The sequence below is a fragment of the Podarcis erhardii genome, assembly GCF_964252035.2.
Source record: "Podarcis erhardii genome assembly, chromosome: 9".
Lineage (NCBI taxonomy): Eukaryota > Metazoa > Chordata > Lepidosauria > Squamata > Lacertidae > Podarcis > Podarcis erhardii.
The window spans coordinates 22,004,062-22,023,948 of record NC_138512.1 but is presented as its reverse complement, the minus strand read 5'-3'; the positions used below and the strand labels follow the sequence as shown (position 1 = coordinate 22,023,948).

The window sequence follows — 19,887 nt, the reverse complement described above, 5'->3', positions numbered from 1 at the left end:
CGGACGCTGCAAATGACTGATTGGGATCGTAAAGCTGTCTGAGATCGCGGCTCCATCGATCTAGCTCAGAGATCGTTATCTCGCACAGTTTGTGCAGTTGGTTTTTTCTCCCCTGTGGGAAATGTGCTGTGATGCAGACCCCTGCAGCTAGCAGGATTGAACCCATTGCTCATCAGCTAGTGAGGAGAGGACTCAATCCTGCTGGGTGCTGCTTCGAAGGGAGTTGAACCACAGGTCAACTTTGATAGATGGGCAGGACCTCCCACTTAACAGTCACATCATGACACAAGATGATGGACAAGTATCAAGAGTTGGCCTCTGGGTTTTGGAGGGATCTAAAGGTGAGGCCTTCTGGGCCAAGAAACTTCCCCATCCCTGGCTTAACCAAGCAACCAACAAACATGTCTCATTTCTTTAGCCCTCAGTCTGATCAAGAATAAACACACCACTATGTAGATCTGGGGAACCCAGTGTCCCAAGAGGATTTCTACAGCCTTTCCTTCCTCCGGCAGTTCCTGATATCACCTGCAAAGTTGTCCTTGAGAGTCAGGTGACCCTTCAAAGTGACATGTCAAGAGGTGAAGGTAGATGCTGGTGTTTGGGGGGCAGGAACAGAAGCTGGAGAACGTCCTTCGGAAGTGTCTTGCATGCATCTTCCACAAGGTTCCTCTGGATTTTTACTTGCATTTCTGATAAGCTTCTGTGTCTGACATGCAAAAGAAGAGCTTTAGTTTGACCCAGGATTCGGCTCTAGATCTTTTTCAATATGAGTTTTGGAAGGTAAGCACCTGTGAACAAAGGGAAATGCTATCAGCACTGATCAAGCTATCAGCACTGATCTTGCACAGATGGCATTAGCAACAGGACTTTCTACTCAAGAGTCTGGATTTGAGCACTGACACTTCTCCCTTTCCCCAATTTATTATTATTGTTATTATTATTGATTTTCAAAAAATATAAACACAACAAAGAAGTGCCCCTTCTGCCTTCCTCCCAGAAGAGATGATCAATTTATCAAGTCCCGCCCAAACCTTGTTTGTAAACTCGGATGCCAGTCATTGGAACGTTCATTAGATAATTTCAGAAAAGCGTGCTGAATTTCAGCGAAGTCCTCCACATCACGTTTGCTGTTCAGAGCATGCCACCACTAAAAGAAAAGGTTCCTTGTATCGTAAACTGAGCTGGTCTTCTTTGAATATTATCTATAAACCCAGATTTGGAGTACACTGGAAATGTTGGTTTGTAATATTGCTTGCTTCTGCAGATACTCTGTCCCAAAATGACCGCGCATGTTCACATAACCACATGTGGAATGTTCTGCCAACTGTGTTACACCCTCTCCAACACATTGGTGAGGATGTTTTATTAATGTACCTGTATCATAACAGTGTTAAATGCCATCTATATATTAACTTACAAGAATTCTCCCTTATACGGGTATATTTAGAGCTTTCACACTTCCTTGAGAAACAAATCTCAGCTACTCAGTCCTATACCAGAACTGGACAAATAGTTGTTACAACAGGGTGAACTTAATGCTATACCACTGAATCCTCACAAGCTATATCTTAATAGTTTAGGATTGCAGTAGCTGAGTGACAATCATTAAACAAATCCTGAAATTCTCAATGAGTTGTTCACCTGTGGACTTGGCCATAGAAGATGCTTGAGAGCCATAGAAGATACCTGAGAGCATTTTCTTTTTACTTTTGAGTAAAAGCAAATCAAAAACCAAGCTGTTGTTATTTGAGAGCATTTTGCTGCTGCTATATAACTAGCTGCATGTCTAGACCCCACAACCACCCCTCATTGAGGAATAAAACACACCAGGACACAGAGATTAGCTTAATGTTATTGGGCAAATTTTGGACACAACTTTGTTGATTACAGAATGTGAGCAGTATTGGCTTAGGCACTGAATGGACCTGACTATATCTGACTCCTGCCCGTTGCGCAGGGAGTCTGGTAAGGGTAAACCACCAGAAGGGGGAGCCCCGTCGACGCAGACCAACTTGAGCTCCCCCAGGTGTTCCTGATGGGGTCGTGTCATGGTCCTAGCCCCGCCCCGGGCTTCGGACAAGATCCACACCCCCGGATTCCTTTATTGGAATACCCTTGAGCTTGGGTGATGGCCACAGCTTCGCTCCCCCATCATAAGATCAAACAATGCCTAACCGCAAATCCTTACCAAGTTGTGACGATTGCTACGAGGCAGGCGAAAACCACATGGCCTTGTGCCAATTTTGCCAAGTGGAAAAATTCCTACCAGGCCCCTTAACGGCAACCAACCGAGGTCCATAGCAAGGCCAAAGAAGAAAAAACCTGCAAAATAAGGAGGGAGGGAGGGAGATTGAAGACGCAAACCAGGAGGAAGCTCTTCGGCTTGCACCCCAGTTTAAATGGTACCAGCCAGCGGATTGGCTGGCTGATTGTTGACGTGGCCGGGATTCCCCAGGGCAACGCGGGACTTCGTCTCCCGCCCCCGGAGGAGAGTGGGTGGCCATGTGGTCCACCGCAACTCCTTCCCACTTGTAAGTGGAGCGGACCTTTGGATTTTAGCAGATTTAGACTAAAGCAATGCTCGGTTCATGACATTCCCAATATTGGGTGACAGATGTCAGATAACAGACGGACAAAAAGAGAAGTTTCATAACCTGGCAGCTGTCTCTTCTCCATATCTGGCTCAAATTTGGACTCGGAGGCCTGTGCATACCCACCTCTTTTGCTTCTTCCTTTCTGCCTGAAGGAGAGAGAAGTTTTGGGCCCCTCTGCCATTGGGCCTGGCCTGAGGGACCACAGATGCCAACCTCAATAAAATATTGGGGGGGCGGCAGGTAAGCCTTGCCCCACATAATTGATCACATGACACGGCGCACACACACACCATTTGAATGGCAATGCCCATCAACTTGGGGAGAGGGGCTCAAATATTTTATCGGGGGGCTTAAGGGACCTTGGCCCTTAGGAGTTGGCTCCTATGTGGAGGCAATGGTCCTACTTTGCTCATGCCCAGGGTCCTTGAGGTTCTTCCTGGCTATGTGGGAATTTTTGTTGTTTAGTCGTTTAGTCGTGTCTGACTCTTCGTGACCCCATGGACCAGAGCACGCCAGGCACTCCTGTCTTCCACTGCCTCCCGCAGTTTGGTCAAACTCATGCTGGTAGCTTCGAGAACACTGTCCAACCATCTCATCCTCTGTCGTCCCCTTCTCCTTGTGCCCTCCATCTTTCCCAACATCAGGGTCTTTTCCAAGGAGTCTTCTCTTCTCACGAGGTGGCCAAAATATTGGAGCCTCAGCTTCAGGATCTGTCCTTCCAGTGAGCACTCAGGGCTGATTTCCTTGAGAATGGATAGGTTTGATCTTCTTGCAGTCCATGGGACTCTCAAGAGTCTCCTCCAGCACCATACTTCAAAAGCATCAATTCTTTGGGGATCAGCCTTCTTTATGGTCCAGCTCTCACTTCCATACATCACTACTGGGAAAACCATAGCTTTAACTATACAGACCTTTGTTGGCAGGGTGATGTCTCTGCTTTTTAAGAAGCTGTTCATCATGTGGCTTCATCATGGCCTGCACTTCCTCCCAGGGCTCCTCGGAGGAGTGGCTGGGATGAGGGGGTGCCGAAGACGCCGATGAGGATGAGCTGAACCACCCCACCAACTTTATCCCTGATTGGAGTGTCAGGTTACATCCCCAACTACCTCCTTATTCAGCCGCTTAAGGAAATTGGGGTAAGGCTGCCTATCTCCAGAGAAACTAGGCAGGGCATTTCAGAGCTGGGCATGATGTAAGTGCTCCCCTCAGCAGATCTCTCAATACAAATCAAAGATGGCAGCCAGAGAGGCCTCCAGGGCGGGTTCCACTCATGAACTCCCTTCCTTGCCCTCAGTAAGGGATACAATGCAGATGCTGGGCCAAGAGACCTACCACCTTCCACGTGCCCCAAGGTAAAAGACTTCTGGGAAAAGATTTATAATGAATTGAAAAAAGTGTTGAAAAACACATAAAAAACCAGAAGCCTTTTTACTTGGTATAGTGGGGGGTGAAATCCCCCAAAAGGATCTTACTTTTTTTCTGTATGCCACACAAGCTGCAAGAATATTGTTAGCAAAGAATTGGAAGAAACAAGCTTTACCAACTATCGAAGAATGGCAGATGAAGATGATGGACTTTATGGAACTTGCCGAACTGACCGGGAGACTCCGAGACCAGAGAGGAGAGACAGTGGAAGAAGACTGGAAGAAGTTTAAGGAATATTTGAAAAAAAAATGTTAATATTTAAACCTTAGAATAGCTTTGGAAGTGGCTATAGGCTGTAGGGTTAGAAGTAGAAGATAGGGTATTTTAAAATAGTATTTGTAAGTGATAAAATGTGAAGTTATTTTAAGTATAATTTAAAAAAATGGTTATAAATTATAATACAGTGGTACCTCGGGTTACATACGCTTCAGGTTACATACGCTTCAGGTTACAGACTCCGCTAACCCAGATATAGTGCTTCAGGTTAAGAACTTTGCTTCAGGATAAGAATATAAATTGTGCTCCAGCAGCGTGGCAGCAGCAGGAGGCCCCATTAGCTAAAGTGGTGCTTCAGGTTAAGGACAGTTTCAGGTTAAGAACGGACCTCCGGAACGAATTAAGTACTTAACCCGAGGTACCACTGTATATGTAAACTGCTAAAGATGAAGTAAAATGAAAATCAGATAGGTGGGACTTGGGGAAATCACCTTAACAATGTTTGGAAAAATAAGGATATGACAAGAATTTGTTTGTATTGTTTGTCTTTTCTGTCTGTGTTTTTTATTTGTGTTATAAAATGAATAAAAAAAATTGGGGGGGGGGGGAGGAGACCTACCACCTTCCTTCCGACCAGGAAGTTGTTTGTTCCTTGTTGGACAGCCAAACAACTGCTGCGTTCTCTGCTCCTTTCAGCAGCCACGCTCTTAAAATTGCTGTGGTACCCAGAGCACAGCATGAAATGGGCAAATGGAGAATTCCCTGCGAGCCCAGATAATAGAGCTCGGCTTCCAAGAGCTGTCCCCAGTAAGCAGAGCAATGCCTTGGGGTGGAGTGGGCTTGGGATACTGGCCAAACATTGCAATTCTTTAAGCACATGTGAATAATAATAAAACAAATCTCAACAGAACACCAGCTAAATCATCTGTAACTTCCAGGGTGCGTTAGACCTGTCAGGCAAAAGCAAGTTGCGGTTACCAGTCAATTGTAGTAAGTGGTTTGCGGTTTTCAGTGGGGCTTGTACTGCATACTGGTAGAATTTGGAATTAGTACTTTGATGATCAGCTTATTCAAGAATGCAGGAAAGCCAGGAATGGCTCTGACGGATAATTTTGTTCAAACTTGGTACCTGTTTCTCTGTTGTGCAGCTCCAGTAATAACTTTCTTCCTGGAGGAGCACTTTCAATGCCAGGATAAGCTCCAGTGTTTACATTGTATTGCACAAATGTAGGACTGTGGAGACATTGTAGGCTTTTTTTGGTGTTTTTTTGCTTACATTTTCTTCATTGCCTAAAGGAAATCCTTAAGGAATATGCATACTATTTTTATTTAGAAGGTATATCCATTTGTATTTTACTTTTCTAGCAGCACTGACTTTTTAATGCTGTAGCTTGTTTTCTTACCTCTTCTAAATGTTGGTTTCTGACTGTTTTACTCTGGTATGTTCATGTTGCATGCTTTTAAAAGTCTACATATTCTTAGGCAAATAGTGTTCTCGTGTCATCCTTTGGCTATCAAACTGTGTTATTTTAAAATTTTGTCTTAATTATACCGACTTACGCTCTTCTATGAATGCCTTCACTGAATAATGTTTTTGATAAAGCATTCTTACTGCCCATGCTATCTCAGGTTTCTAATTATTTAGTAAAAATTGCACAATGTCACGTTAGTTAACTAAGGGACATCAAAACGAAGCTATTATCGAGAGGATTTTAATTGCTCAAAATCGGACTAATGGAGTGTGCTTCTGGGAGAGGGTTGCATTTAAGATGCGGACAACGCTTCAGAGTTTATTTAATGGCAAGGTTTATTTCTGAACAATTAGAAGACAAAACATTTAAAATTTGCAGTTCAAAACATGCACATTCACAAAAGGCCAATGACATGTAACACTGCATAGAACTGAATATATTACTAAAATTTAATAACGTTATAAAACAGTGCATTTGACATCCATTTAAAACGAAACCTGAGAAAAACTACCATAAACACGGAGTCAAAATCTCTTCAGTCATGCAGCTTCACAAATTCCACAGCAGTTTCAGCAGTAATGGTTCAGTGGAGCTGGAAAGTCCTACTTTGCTTTGAATGCAGTCTTTTGATACAGTGCCTTTCAAGACAGCATGGAAATCAAGTTGCAGTAGAAAACTAATATTCATGTATTATGGCTTCAATTGTAGAACAAGAAAAAACACGGAAACATGATTTTACTTTTACACATTCGGGCCACAGTTTCGTAGTTACAAAATATTTGAAGGGATGCAAAAGTCTGTGTTGGAACAACCTATAAAACGCAAGGAGACTCGATTGCCTCTTTTTACCGTTCTCTTACTGTTTGAGTAGTCCAGTTAGTTCAGTGGGTTGTGCACAAATTTGGGAATGCTACCCTTGGTCAACTTGTGTAAGATTTTCCGAGTTCACATTCAGTACTAATAGAGTGAAGTTGTTAATTCAGTTGTTGATCCAACACTTGCTTTTGCTTACTAATACACACATGGTTCGATGCATGTTTGAACCGAAGGAAAAAGAAATCATGAGCTTTACAGCACAGACATGCACCAGCTCAGATTCACACTGTGACATTTTAACTCATGCAGACAGATTGATAAAACTTACTAGAATGACACCTGTTTTTTGCACAATACATAAATGGGCAGAAAAAGAGGGGAGCTAAATACACGGTCCAAGACTCTAAGCAAACAATTCAAAATTAATTAATTGATGAAAACAGATGTCTTTCCATGTGAGACAGTGCAACAGGAATCTTTCACCATTGCATTTGTTTAAATATTTCCTCTATTTTTATACAACTAGAAAGTTGCTTATAAATTTGTCAAAATTTCTCTGCAAAAATAAATCTAATACTAAGAAAAAACAAGTCCACTTATGGCTTCTCAAAGTGATTCCAATTAGCTGATGTTCTGGTTACTACATTCTCACAAATAATTAAAATAATACCTATATGTAGGCGTTGATCTCTGAATGGCACCTTTTCATTCAATTAATGATTTTTTTTTTTAAAAAAAAAACATTAGCGTGAAATTGTTGCACAATACACCTAATACATACAAAACATACAGCTTCCTTTCCGGATTTAATTAAGAGAAATGTAAAAGTTTAGAATTTCAAAACAAGTACATTATAGTAAAGTACTGTAACTTGAGTATTGTTTACTAAAACATTTTGCTTACCAACCAGTAGTCCAATATATATATATATTATAATATATTCCTATATTATAATGCAATAAACCACTTATATAGCCTTTTGTTATGAAATGTGTTCGTTTGCAATAACATATGTATTGTATGTCCTGACTTTTGTTTAAATAAATATAGTTTACTTGGGTGTTATGTTCTTTAGGAACTCTGAGTTTTTATTTAGATTTTAATATTGGGGGGAGCAAACTATTAAAGACAGAACAAACACACAATCATCGGCTTTTGTGATAATGACTGCTGTTAGAAAAATGACATCCAGTGTGTGAGAAATAGTATTTTTAAAAAGTTAAATGACATCAGAACAAAGATTAATTCAGAAGGGCAAGAATGAAAAATTAAGATGTGGAGCACTTATTCAGAATAGCCAAGATAAGCTGAATAAGCCTACATCTTCCTTAGAAAACTAAACATTTTTTTTAAAAAAATAAAAGACGTAACATAATCACTGAGAGTTTAAAATCCCATGATCAAGAAAATGTGCAAAGAACAGTCTACTTTTAGGCAGCAATGACAGCCAAAATGAGTACCTATTGTGTCTGTTTTTTGCAAATAAGGGTGATCATAGAGTTTCCTGAACTATCGCTAATGTGACACCTATGCCTTCACCTTGATCCAGCAAGGGAGATCTGTTTGAGGTAACTGGATTGCGTGTGTGTTGAAATACCGGTAAGTATCTGCATGCAGATCATTCTCCTGGGTCATTTGCATGCAAACTGCCATTTCATGCTTCAGGGAGAGGAGGAAGGGGACACACCTGCTTCCAGCACCCACGATTTACATGGTGCATGTCAACTCTGACCGCTTAGCTGGGGTGCGGAAATGAATGGAGAAGACACTCTTTCCTGATTACTCCTTTCAGATGCCCTAAGAAGCTGCATAGGCCAGAAGCAAAGATCAGGTTATATGAATGAGCACATCGTTTCTGCTGAATCACGACGGATCAACTTCATTCATTGATTCTAAAAAGAAATATGCACTGCTTAGAATTTTACTTAAGTATTCTAAAAAGATTATCATTTTGAATCGTTCACTTGGGAAATCTGTTGAAGGAGACGTCTCACTGAGAAAGGACAAGCCCCAAATTTTTGTGTGTGCTCCAGGTCAAGTGATTTGGCCATCCTTGCCGATTCATTCATTATCTATGCCTGAAGTAGCTTTTCTGAAGGCAATTTTGGGCTGCGAGATGGGAAGCAAGGCTGTTTTCAGCAAGGGTTTGTTTTTCTCTTTTGGACTCCTTTTTTCTTCAGTTTTATTTTTTGATTAAATGTCACTCGTGAAAAAGAACAGTGTCCTTGCCATTATGAATGAGTGCAACTGTGTATCACAAGTATATAAAATGTTCTACGTCATTTAATAAACACAATGTTCCTATTAAACTTTGCTTTTCAAAAGTTGGACCATCGCATACAAATATTTCATTTATAAGAATATTTATATTTGTCTTTCTACAGGTAGAACAGTTGTACAGTGCACTCAAATCAGAGGTGAAACCTACTATATAAAATATATATTTTAAATTAGACATACTGAAATGGCTTCATAGCAGAGCACATGTTAATTTGCAGTATTGTATCAGATTCTGTTTCTCATCCTCATTAGACAAACTTATTTAAAAATACTGAAATACAATATTTTTGGGGGTGAGAAGTTGAAATCTTACATTCTTGATTAGAGTATGAAACCTTTTTTGTTAGTTTACGTTCCTTGCTTTCATTAGCAGTTTTACATCTTATACCTTTCAAGATCTACACCTAAAAAAAGAAATATTGGTTAAAATCCTCAAACTTCAGCATAGCCTGCTTTAAATCAAATTTGGGACTGTACACATATATTTGACAGCAAGACTAAATAACTGTCTTGTAGTGCAAACAGAAAGCAGTGCAATGCTGATGACTCGTTCTTGTGAAAAACCACCAAAATAAATCACTTTGTTTGCAGCAAGTTGCTCTGGCAACTTAAGTGTAAATTAAAACCAGCATTTTCAAGTACACTACCGCTCCAATCCAGGAAGAGCAAGCATTTGCATGTGTGCATGATACAACATTTGGGTTTGGGTCCTATAAATGCAAAAGCATATTGGGAAAGAAAACTCACATGGGATTCATGCATGGTGCTCTGGCACTAGGTGTGAACAATGAGCAACATGGCTGGTTCTTTCCTCTCTGTTTGTCAGAAAGGAAACTGGAATCAAGTCACCACCTTTTCCTTTCTGTCTGGCCTTACAGGTAACCAGTGCCATTAAAATGAAAAGTGTGCTATGTTGGGGATGGTGGCAGGGAAACGCAACACTTCTGCAAACAGCCCGTTTCTGTGTACAGGTTCCCCTGGATCAGGTCCTTAGGTGTATGGAAGGGATATAAGGCAGACCAGCATTTGTCTATAATTCAAAGACACATGCCCCTTACATAGAAAATGGCTGCTGTGTTAAATGTACACATTTCTGTTAAATGAACATGAATGAAAGGCTTGTATAAGGCCAAAGGTGAAAGTGACCGCAGATCTGAAAAATCAATGCAATACAAAGCAAACAGTATCAAGTTCACATTATTGTAAAACTTTTCAAGTACAGAGTTTCAAGCATGCAATTCTTATATCACACTTGACGTCGCCACCCTTTAAAATTTCTCCGCAAATGATTACTAAGATGAGAAATATGGAAATTCTTTGGCAAACTTTTTAGGCTAGTTTGACACGTGTACCTTTAAATGTCTTGCTTTGAAATCTTACTTCAACAAAGAAATGAATATTTAAAAATTGTTATTTAGCACTTGTTGAAATCAAAGGCTAGGTACTTTAAATAATTCACCGCTCGCAAATCTTTGCAAAGGCGATGGTTGTCAATGTATGCTATGTCGAGTAATCTGGCTGTTCATTATGTCCCGGATATACATATAGGAACGTTACGTATTCAGCATCACTGTAAATAAGTAGTTGGCAAAGGCTGAAAGCTATTTTCAATCTCTGCTTACAAAATCCAAGTAACACTTGTTGAAAAATTTGGAGATGGTGTATTACAGTATAGTTGCACAGTGCTTATGTCTACTCAGTATGTGAACTCAAACTTCAGGGAATAAGAGTAACAACACACATCTTCCTCTAATCTGTTGCTGGACCTTGCTAGCAGACCCAGGAAATATATATTACTTTGCCATACTATGGCAAGTATTAGGGCTCAGTGTCATAGTTCTTCACCACTCATCAGGTCTTTGCTTTGTAGTATCGTAGGCTCTTATTACTTCAGATTGTGAAACAATCCCATTTTCGTCTTGAGAGAAGGCATAACCATCTGCAATTATAAAGCCAAACTGGAATGAGGAACAAGGACTACAGTTCTACTTTGGCTGAAATATTTTCAAAAAGAATCACTCAGTTTAAATACTAATATGCCCCACAGAGCCTCAAGGTCCATAAATAGCAACACTCTAGAGGTCCCGGGCCCTAAGAAAGTTAGACTGGCTTCAACCAGAGCCAGGGCCTTTTCAACTCTGGCTCCGGCCTGGTGGAACGCTCTCCCTCATGAGACCAGGGCCCTGCAGGATCTGATTTCTTTCCGCAGGGCCTGTAAGACAGAGTTGTTGCACCTGGCCTTTGGCTTGGAGCCAGTTTGATTCCCTCCCCCTCTTACTTTTTCCTTTCTCCTCCTGTGATGAGGCTGCATTTTATTATTTCAATATTTTAATGTTGTATTTTAATCTTGTTTTTAAGTTGTATTCATTCAACTTGTTTTTATTATTGCTTGTTAGCTGCCCTGAGCCCGGCCTTGGCTGGGGAGGGCGGGGTATTAATAATAATAATAATAATAATAATAATAATAATAATATGCTAATAAGCCAATGGCTAAGCACAGCCCTGACATATTACAGAGAAGCCCTGTTCTGGGTTTGTCAATTGTGAGGGAGCTTTTTAGCATGTTCAGTCATTCTTAGAAGCCCCCTTCAGACTCTTCAGGAAAGTTTGGGAAAGGAACGAGCTTAGATGCTGTGCACAGGGATGCAGCGGTTCCTGCTCTACTGACTGAGCTGACAAATTTAAGCCTTCTTGCATTTGGCTGAACACCAAGAAGGCTATAGTCATTGATGGATATGATTAATGGTATATCCAGTGCTCCCCCCCCCCCCGAAATAGAGGTGAAGGAATTATTCTTTTAGGGGGGAGCCAAGGTTGTTGAGAGGGACGTGGGTGGCGCTGTGGGTTAAACCACAGAGCCTAGGACTTGCAGATCAGAAGGTCGGCGGCTCGAATCCCTGCGACGGGGTGAGCTCCCGTTGCTCAGTCCCTGCTCCCGCCAACCTAGCAGTTCGAAAGCATGTCAAAGTACAAGTAGATAAATAGGTACCACTCTAGCAGGAAGGTAAATGGCGTTTTTGTGCGCTGCTCTGGTTCACCAGAAGCGGCTTACTCATGGTGGCCACATGACCCGGAAGCTGTCTGCAGACAAACGCTGGCTCCCTAGGCCCATAGAGTGAGATGAGCACCGCAACCCCAGAGTCGGTCACGACTGGACCTAATGGTCAGGGGTCCCTTTACCTTTACCTTTAAGGTTGTTGAGGTTTTTTTGGGTGGAGACTGTCCCACAACCTCTGACACAAAGCCACAAGAAACATGCAGCCCACACACAGCTCTGGGCAGTTGGTATGCTACAAAAAGGTGCTGGGACGCACCAAAGAGGTGGCGGAACTCAGTTCCGGCTGAAAAACAGCCCTGTTTACATAGCATTGGTGTTGGTTTTATTTGGCTTTTAATTGATTTTACTTGTTTACATTTTGGCTTATTAAGTTGCTTCGAGACTTTTTTTTTTTACATAAAACAACTAAAAACACAATCAAGAAATAAAACAAAAACAAAATGAATAGAACTATTGGTGCAATACTATACATATCTATTAAATTTCATCTGAGTGCAACAGTGCTTATTTTTTGGAAAGTTGGTATATGATTGCAACCTAAAATAACTGATATATCTTCTCTATTCTAAAGCAATGTTGAAAGAATAAATTCAAATTCTATTACTCATTTAAAATTATGAGTTGGAGCCACATGGGACTCTCTGAATGGGGGTGTGCGGCATGTAGTGGGAGGGGAGAAATGGGGAAATTCAGAGCAGCTACCTTTGCTAGGAGACCTGCCTTTCCACTGTGCAAGGCATTCTTGGATTCAACCTTATGGTTCTAATTATGGTCCTTTCTTGCTTTCCTATTTACTCTCTTTCATGTGATTAAATCTTGAGCAAGGGGAGCCAAGCACGCAGGATCTATTATTAATAGCCTTCTAAAACCCATCTTGGCATATTTTTTTGGAAACACTTGTATCCTTCTTTTTCATTTTGAAGTCTTCAAAGCATCTCACAATAAGTACCAATAAGATAACAATAATAAACCAACGTTAAAAATCATGGTGCGTGTAACTAAAGCTATGCAATAAGAAATGTAATTTAACGGGGCCAAACATAAATATGAAAGCAGAACCAAGTGTATTCATGCTCTGTGATTCTGCTATTTCTGTCTTTTGGATTTGTACTTATTTCTGTCAAATCTTGAATACTTACGAAGCAAGTTTTGTTGCAGAGACTCAGAGCGGTACAAGTTGACATGGTTTTTCTTGAAGACATTTTTCAGTAGCTGAGCTGTTTCAGTTAAGCTAAAAAATAAAATAAAATGTCAACACACTAATATCTGAAGTAATGACCCAGCGCTGTGAAACAATATTCAGTGTTCAGCAGGGGCTATCAAGCAGGGTGTGGCAAGTTAACTAAAAGCACAATCATAAGAATTAAGTCCAACTGAGTTCACTGAATCCTACTCTCAGATTAGTGGATATAACCACTTTTGTCTAGTGGTCTACCTACTTTCCTGGGAGTAAGTCTCACAGAGCTCAGTGGGATTTTCTTCTGACTATGCATGAATATGCCTACACTGTAAAATAGATTTATTGGCAATTGCAATTCTTCATCATAGGCTCTTTAAATTCCTACTTATGGGAGAACCTAAGGCACAGCAATGAATGCAGAGAACCATCAGATATGCCAGTAACCTCTGCTTTTCGAATGGGATCTCCACAGTGACATTTATGACTTGAATGCTTCACAATTAAGAAAGAGTAGAGTATCTTAAAGGAAACAATGAAAGTCAAGATTTTGCTGGCAAGTGTGGATCAGCCCTAAGGTATTGCAATGCTTCATAACAACATTACAATGGGGTTCTACTTGTGCAATGATGTGGATTATTTACAGGTATTATAGTACCTTTTCCCATGAACAACTGCTCCTGGATCTTGAGATTTTGCTTCCAACTCCTGAACTTCATCTACCAGTGTTTTAAATGCTGCTCTTTTCACTCTGCAATGAAAAATGCTTTTGGGTAACTCATACCAAAGCTGAAATTTGAGAGAAACTAAAACAGAAATCTTCAGTATAAAATATACACCAATATAAAGTTAAGCTTCAAAGTAATGCTACATAAGAATGCACATACATGTTACACTTCAGTAGCTTACACAGAGGACAGACTGTAAATAAAATTTTAGAATTAATGGTTGGAGAAAGGTTATAAAAATAAGCATTCAATTCATAGGTGTATACTTCAGAAACCATGTCTGCTTTGTTTTAGCATTTTATATTAACTATCAGATTATAATTTATATGAAAAACAATTATTTTAAAGAATTAACATCTGCACAAATTTGCATTAATGGGTCTATAAACCTTCTATAAAGGTGAATCATAATTTAGTAGGAAAAGGCTGCAATCCTATACCCATTTACATGGGAATGAAGACACTGATGTTAAAGGGTCTTACTTCTGAGTAGACATGCACAGGACTGAGCTGTTGGGCTACAACCCTATCCTCACTTACTTGACAGTAAGCCCCATGTACAGGATAGCATTCTAAATACAACTTTGGGTTACTAACACATGAATGCATTAATTTCTTTAAAAATATATATAAAGAGTTTTATACTTACACTTTATATGCTACATCGAAGATCAAAGCTGTCAGCGGAATACTTAGTAAGCCCATCCAGAAAACACCAGAACTGAACATCATAACTGCCTACATGGATTTAAACGGTGTTATTTTTAGAAAAGAAATACGAAACTTTTCAGATGAAGCTAGGTAATATGGTGGGAAAAAAATAGTAACCTATTGAAAAATTCAGCCACTGGGAATGCGTTCAGTAAGGGTTGTCAATGAGGGAATGTTGGTATTCCTTATAGACTTATGTAGAAAAACAATTGCCAGCAGCTGTATATCACTATTCATCCCCCAATGCACACGAGAGCAGGAGAAACTGGTTTGAGATTTTTCCTTACAATCAAACCGCATTTAAATTTTATGAAATAAGCAAATAATAAATAAAGGCACTACGGGTTTTGGGTTGACTGGCACTTATCAATTTAAATTTCACAATCCCTTCTTCACCTTCAGCTACAGGAAAAGGCCAATTAAAGAGCGATGTCCTCATTTCAAGGGAGATGTTTTACAAAAATCTCTTTCCCAGAAACTCTGAGAATTCAAGGGGTCTTGGGGCAAGTGATCAGAACTGCTAACCCTATTAATTGTGACTAGGGCGGAAAACAGGTACCTGTAGTCACTTACAATTTGGCTGCATTTGAAACAGATATATAAATAACTTAACCTACAGTTCCAAACACAGGAGAATGACAATCGAGAGATGTGCATAAGAAATTCATATTAAACACTTTTGCAGGCAATAGTAGAAGCATGTTCCATGCACTGAGCATTTGGCTCTAAAGCAATTTTTATTTATTAGACTTATCACTCAGAGCCTTGTTCCTAGTGCTCAGGGAAAATACCAATATGCTGATTATTCTACTCAAATGCCATCTGATATAAAGAGCAGCTTATGATTCTTTTAGGAGGGAGGCTATTTGGCAATTAACCCCCACCCTCCACCAAAAAAAAAGGCCAAGTTTGAACGTAATGCTTTAACAAGCACCTGTGTGCAAGGAAGATCGCAGCATTAAGACAACAATATATAAAAGTAAAGCAGGATTAATTTAATGTCACAAGTGCTAAAGTGAAAATTTAAATAGAGCAATTTCGAAAACTGTTTCAATTTTAAGGAAAAGTGGATTTACAAGCAAGATAAAGATCATAATTTAACTTATAAACAATGTTATAATGGAAAATGTGACTTTTGTCATAGCCAGTTCTTAAAGCCACCACTCCCAAGCAAACACTGTGAGGTAAAAGTTTTATAGATTGCAATTAATAAACAGTTACAGATAGGTAATTAATAAACAGTAAGTTCTGAATAAGAAAAAGGGAGGCAAAAATGGATCTAGATGCGATTTAAGCAACATATTTTTATTTTTAAATTAATGACTTTTTAAGATTAGGGTGACAGAGCAAAGAGCTATCGTTCTGTAAGCCACCCGCTATTAAACGTTCCTTGGTGAAACAGCAGAAGTGATAATGTAGGTCTTAGGATGTTAATTCTTACCATTGTAATGCTAACTATGAAAGAAGGAACAAACTGGCGCCTACCATTCAGTCAATCCAGCCTTTGGCTTTACAAACGAAGAACATGAATTGAAGGGGGAAAAAGTTTTTCTGCATCATATTTGAAAGCCTGTCACATTTTTTTCTTTTGCAGAGTTAATCCAAAACTAAAAGATTTAAAGCCGACATTCGCATTAAAGACAGAAGGCCTCTTTGTATATTTGGATGAAGAGGGAGAAAAAATAAAATCCCACCGAGGTATTTCCTTCCTTTCTGTAGAAGAAAGCTCCCTCCTTGATCAGTAGCAGCATTTTTGTCTCAAACTTTTCACATCTCTCTGCACATAGGCAGGTCAGCTGGGAAATGGCAAACTGATCCATTTTAGACAATGGCGCTAACAGGGGCAGCCTGTTCTGAGGACGGATTCTGTTTTCTTCAGTTGGTGGTTTACAAATTTATACTAATGTATGAGAGTCGTGGTTTATGCCAAGTCTCTTCTGGTTCTAACCCTTCCCTTTTGGTCTTATGAAACCAAAAGGAATCTGATGCAAACTTGGCTGCCAGGGATATATAGCCAACAATTTTAAATGCAAATTACAATTAGCTGGTGTTATTGGTCACACACAAAAAACAAAAGACTTGTCAATGCTTTTAGAACTTGTGAAAACCTGATACCTCAAAGCCAAAATGTCCAAAGTCTGCTTGTTCTGAAGAGATAATAGGCTGCACGTCATTAATCTCAGACCAATCAGTTCTCAAACAAAAATAAAAGTATGGTTTTACATAGAGATTCAGAAATTAGTTAAAAGGCGAACATTACCTCCCCAGACATATCAGGGGCCATAGGAATTAGAGGCCACAAGGAAGAGTAGATTCCGAAAAATACTACCCACAGTGCAATGCTGCCCCATATTGCTATGTGGCTGAACTGGAAAAGAAAGAATAAAAATCAAACAGTCAAAACTGCAAAATAGGTCAATAGGAGAAAAAATGTTTCCTTTATGGTTAGAGCCAGACTAAGGTTGCATTCTATTTACCTGGGAATTAAGCCCCACTGAAATCAATAGGAATTACTTTTGGGTAGGCAGGATTATAGTTCTAACCCATTCCCTCTTTTCCTTGGTTTATTGCTATCAGAATTTGCAGATTAACATGCCTACTTTGTCTATTAATATTGCCAATTTCTATGCAGGTGTTCTTTGAATAAACCCAACCCAGTTAACCCCTCGTCAACCTATATAGGTCAGTACTCTGTTAAATAAATTACAGTAAATTTACACTTATCGCTTTATTATGTATTGTAACATGAGCTATTTTAAAAATAATTTCTTACCAAAGTCCAATATGAAGTCTCTAATCCAGCTTTTAAACACACAGTTATTACTACAAACTAAAGAGAGATAGAGAGAAATTAGCTACTTTTCCTTAACCAATGTAACAGTGCTTCAACTCCAAGTGAAGTATGCCGTTTCAAAACTTGCTTTTGGAATGGCATGCAAAAGGTGAACAGGTTAAATCTGTCTTAAGAGGTATGGATGACTCTCCATTTGGAGAGGAATGGGCTGGCCAAGATGTAGCACATTGAACCTGACGGGTTGCTGAAGGGAGGCTACACAGGCTTCTTATGATAAGTTGTTTTACACCCTGCTCTGATTGCCCAGGGTGCACAAATTTAAGTTTTCTGATTTTATAGTTCATTTTAATTAATTTTATGTATTGTATTGATTGGTTTTTTGTGTTAACCTTATTGTACACTGCTTAGAGACTGTGCTTATACCTTGTTAAATGGTATATAAATTGGTTAAATCAATCCATCATTCAACCAACCAACCAACCAACCAACCAACCCACAGGCTAAAATAATAATATTAAGATTGGAATAAAGAATCACCCAGTATCAAATTTCTAGCGTACTTTTCTACCTAGGCCACAAGTTACATTCACATTAGCAATACTTACGGTATATACTGTGTTTCCCAAAAGCAAATAGTCTGAAGTTTTACCACTGGCAAATACAGTATCTGTAAGATAACAACATCAGAAATATTAAAACTGGAGTTATTTATGAAAATGATTTTATAATATAAATTTCTGCTTAAATTGCCAAAGAACTGTTCCCTTGGGTTTCTTTCCATGGACAAAACTATTTTAATTTGAAGCAGAATATGGTCAGTTTGTTGTCCCCATCAAAGAAGACCTAAGTAACTACTGACCGGTCAGCTTGACGTCAATACTATGTAAGGTCCTAGATCAGATAATTAAATAGTTGGTCTATGAGCACTTAGAAAAGGATGCTGTGGGTTTCTCAAAATCAAGTCATGCCTGATCAATCTCATTTCTGTTTTTGTTTTTACTACAAGCTGAGTAAATAAGGGGAATCCTGTGGACTTAGTGTATCTTGATTTCAGTAAGGCTTTTGTATGATATTCTTGCAGAGAAGCTGGTAAAATGTGAGCTGGATGAGGTAACTGTTAGGTGGTTTGACTGACTGAACCCAAAGAGTTCCCATCATCCTGGAAAAAACAGCGGTAGGTCAGATGCCACAAGGTTCTTTCCCGAGTCTGTTGTTGTTCAACATCTTTATAAATGCCTTGGACAATGGAACTGAGGCTATGATCATCCAATCTGCAGATGACACCAAACTCAGAGGGGTAGCCAATGCCACAGAAGACAGAATCTGGATTCAAGGCAACCTTAACGGATTGGAGAACTGGGCTCAAACAACCAAAAGCATTTAAGTAGGGACAAATATAAGGTTCTGCACTTAGGCAGGAAGAACCAACTGCACAAATGTAAGGGGGGGGACACCTTGTTTGCCAGTAGCACATGTGAAAAGGTCCTAGGGGTCTTCGTAGAATACAAGCTTAACCCAAGTCAGTAGTGTGATGCAGCCATAAAAAAAGCTAATGTTATTCTAGGCTGCATCAATGGAAGTATAGCGTCCAAATAAAAGGAAGTAATAGTACTGCTCTTTTCTGCCTTGGTCAAACCACACTTGGAGTACTGTGTCCAGTTCTGGGTGCCACAATTTAAGAAGGATATTGACAAGTTGGAGGAGGGTGACCAAGATGACCAAGGGTCTGGAAACCAAGTCTTATGAGGAATGGTTTAAGGAGATGGCGACGTTTAGCCTGGAAAAGAGACTGAGAGGAAATATTACAGCCATCTTCAAATATCTAAGGGGCTATCATGTGGAAGAGGGACGCGGGTGACACTGCGGGTTAAACCACAGAGCCTAGGACTTGCCAATGTGAAGGTTGGCGGTTTGAATCCCTGCGACGGGGTGAGCTCCCATTGCTCGGTCCCTGCTCCTGCCCACCTAGGAGTTCGAAAGCATGTCAAAGTGCAAGTAGATAAATAGGTACTGCTCCAGCGGGAAGGTAAACGCCGTTTCCGTGCTCTGCTCTGGTTTGCCAGAAGCGGCTTTGTCATGCTGGCCACGTGACCCGGAAGCTGTACGCCGGCTCCCTCGGCCAATAAAGCGAGATAAGCGCCGCAACCCGAGTCGGTCACCACTGGACCTAATGGTCAGGGGTCCCTTTACCTTTACCTTTTTATCATGTGGAAGATAGAGCAAGCTTGTTTTCTTCTGCTCTGGAGGCTAGGACCCGAACCAAGGGTTTCAAGTTACAAGAAAGGAGATTTGGACAAAATATCAGGAAAAGCTTTCTGATGGTGAGAGCAGTTCAACAGTGGAACGGGCTCCCTCAGAAGGTGCTGGACTCTTTTTCATTGGAGGTTTTTAAGCAGAGATTGAATCTGTCATGTATGATCTAGCTGAGTTTCCGGAATTGCAGGGGGTTGGACTATATTACCCTTGGGGTATCTTTCAACTCTAGAATCCTATGAGTCTATGAAGTTCCTTGTACAAATGGTAAAGTTCATTGGGCAAAAATGTGTGGGTCACTGCACTTCTCCTGTTAGACTCTATGGCTGTGTTTGGTGGTAATAATAAAATATGGTTTATCGT

At 40.0% G+C, this 19,887-nt stretch overlaps 1 protein-coding gene across 6 annotated transcripts in view; it reads right to left on the bottom strand.

Annotated features, from left to right (window-relative positions):
* Positions 1-6,024: 6,024 nt before the first annotated feature.
* The window catches only part of ATP8A1 (ATPase phospholipid transporting 8A1), a 75,249-nt gene continuing 61,386 nt past the window's right edge, over positions 6,025-19,887 (bottom strand). For all 6 annotated transcript variants that reach the window (XM_081875662.1, XM_081875661.1, XM_081875663.1 and 3 more), the window contains 7 exons: positions 17,877-17,938; positions 17,251-17,307; positions 16,738-16,845; positions 14,416-14,504; positions 13,697-13,789; positions 13,001-13,092; positions 6,025-10,742 (listed from right to left, as the gene is read on the bottom strand). In XM_081875662.1, coding sequence (XP_081731788.1) covers positions 10,645-10,742; positions 13,001-13,092; positions 13,697-13,789; positions 14,416-14,504; positions 16,738-16,845; positions 17,251-17,307; positions 17,877-17,938 — 599 coding nt within the window. In that variant the 3' untranslated portion in view covers positions 6,025-10,644. The remainder of the gene's footprint in view (positions 10,743-13,000; positions 13,093-13,696; positions 13,790-14,415; positions 14,505-16,737; positions 16,846-17,250; positions 17,308-17,876; positions 17,939-19,887) is intronic.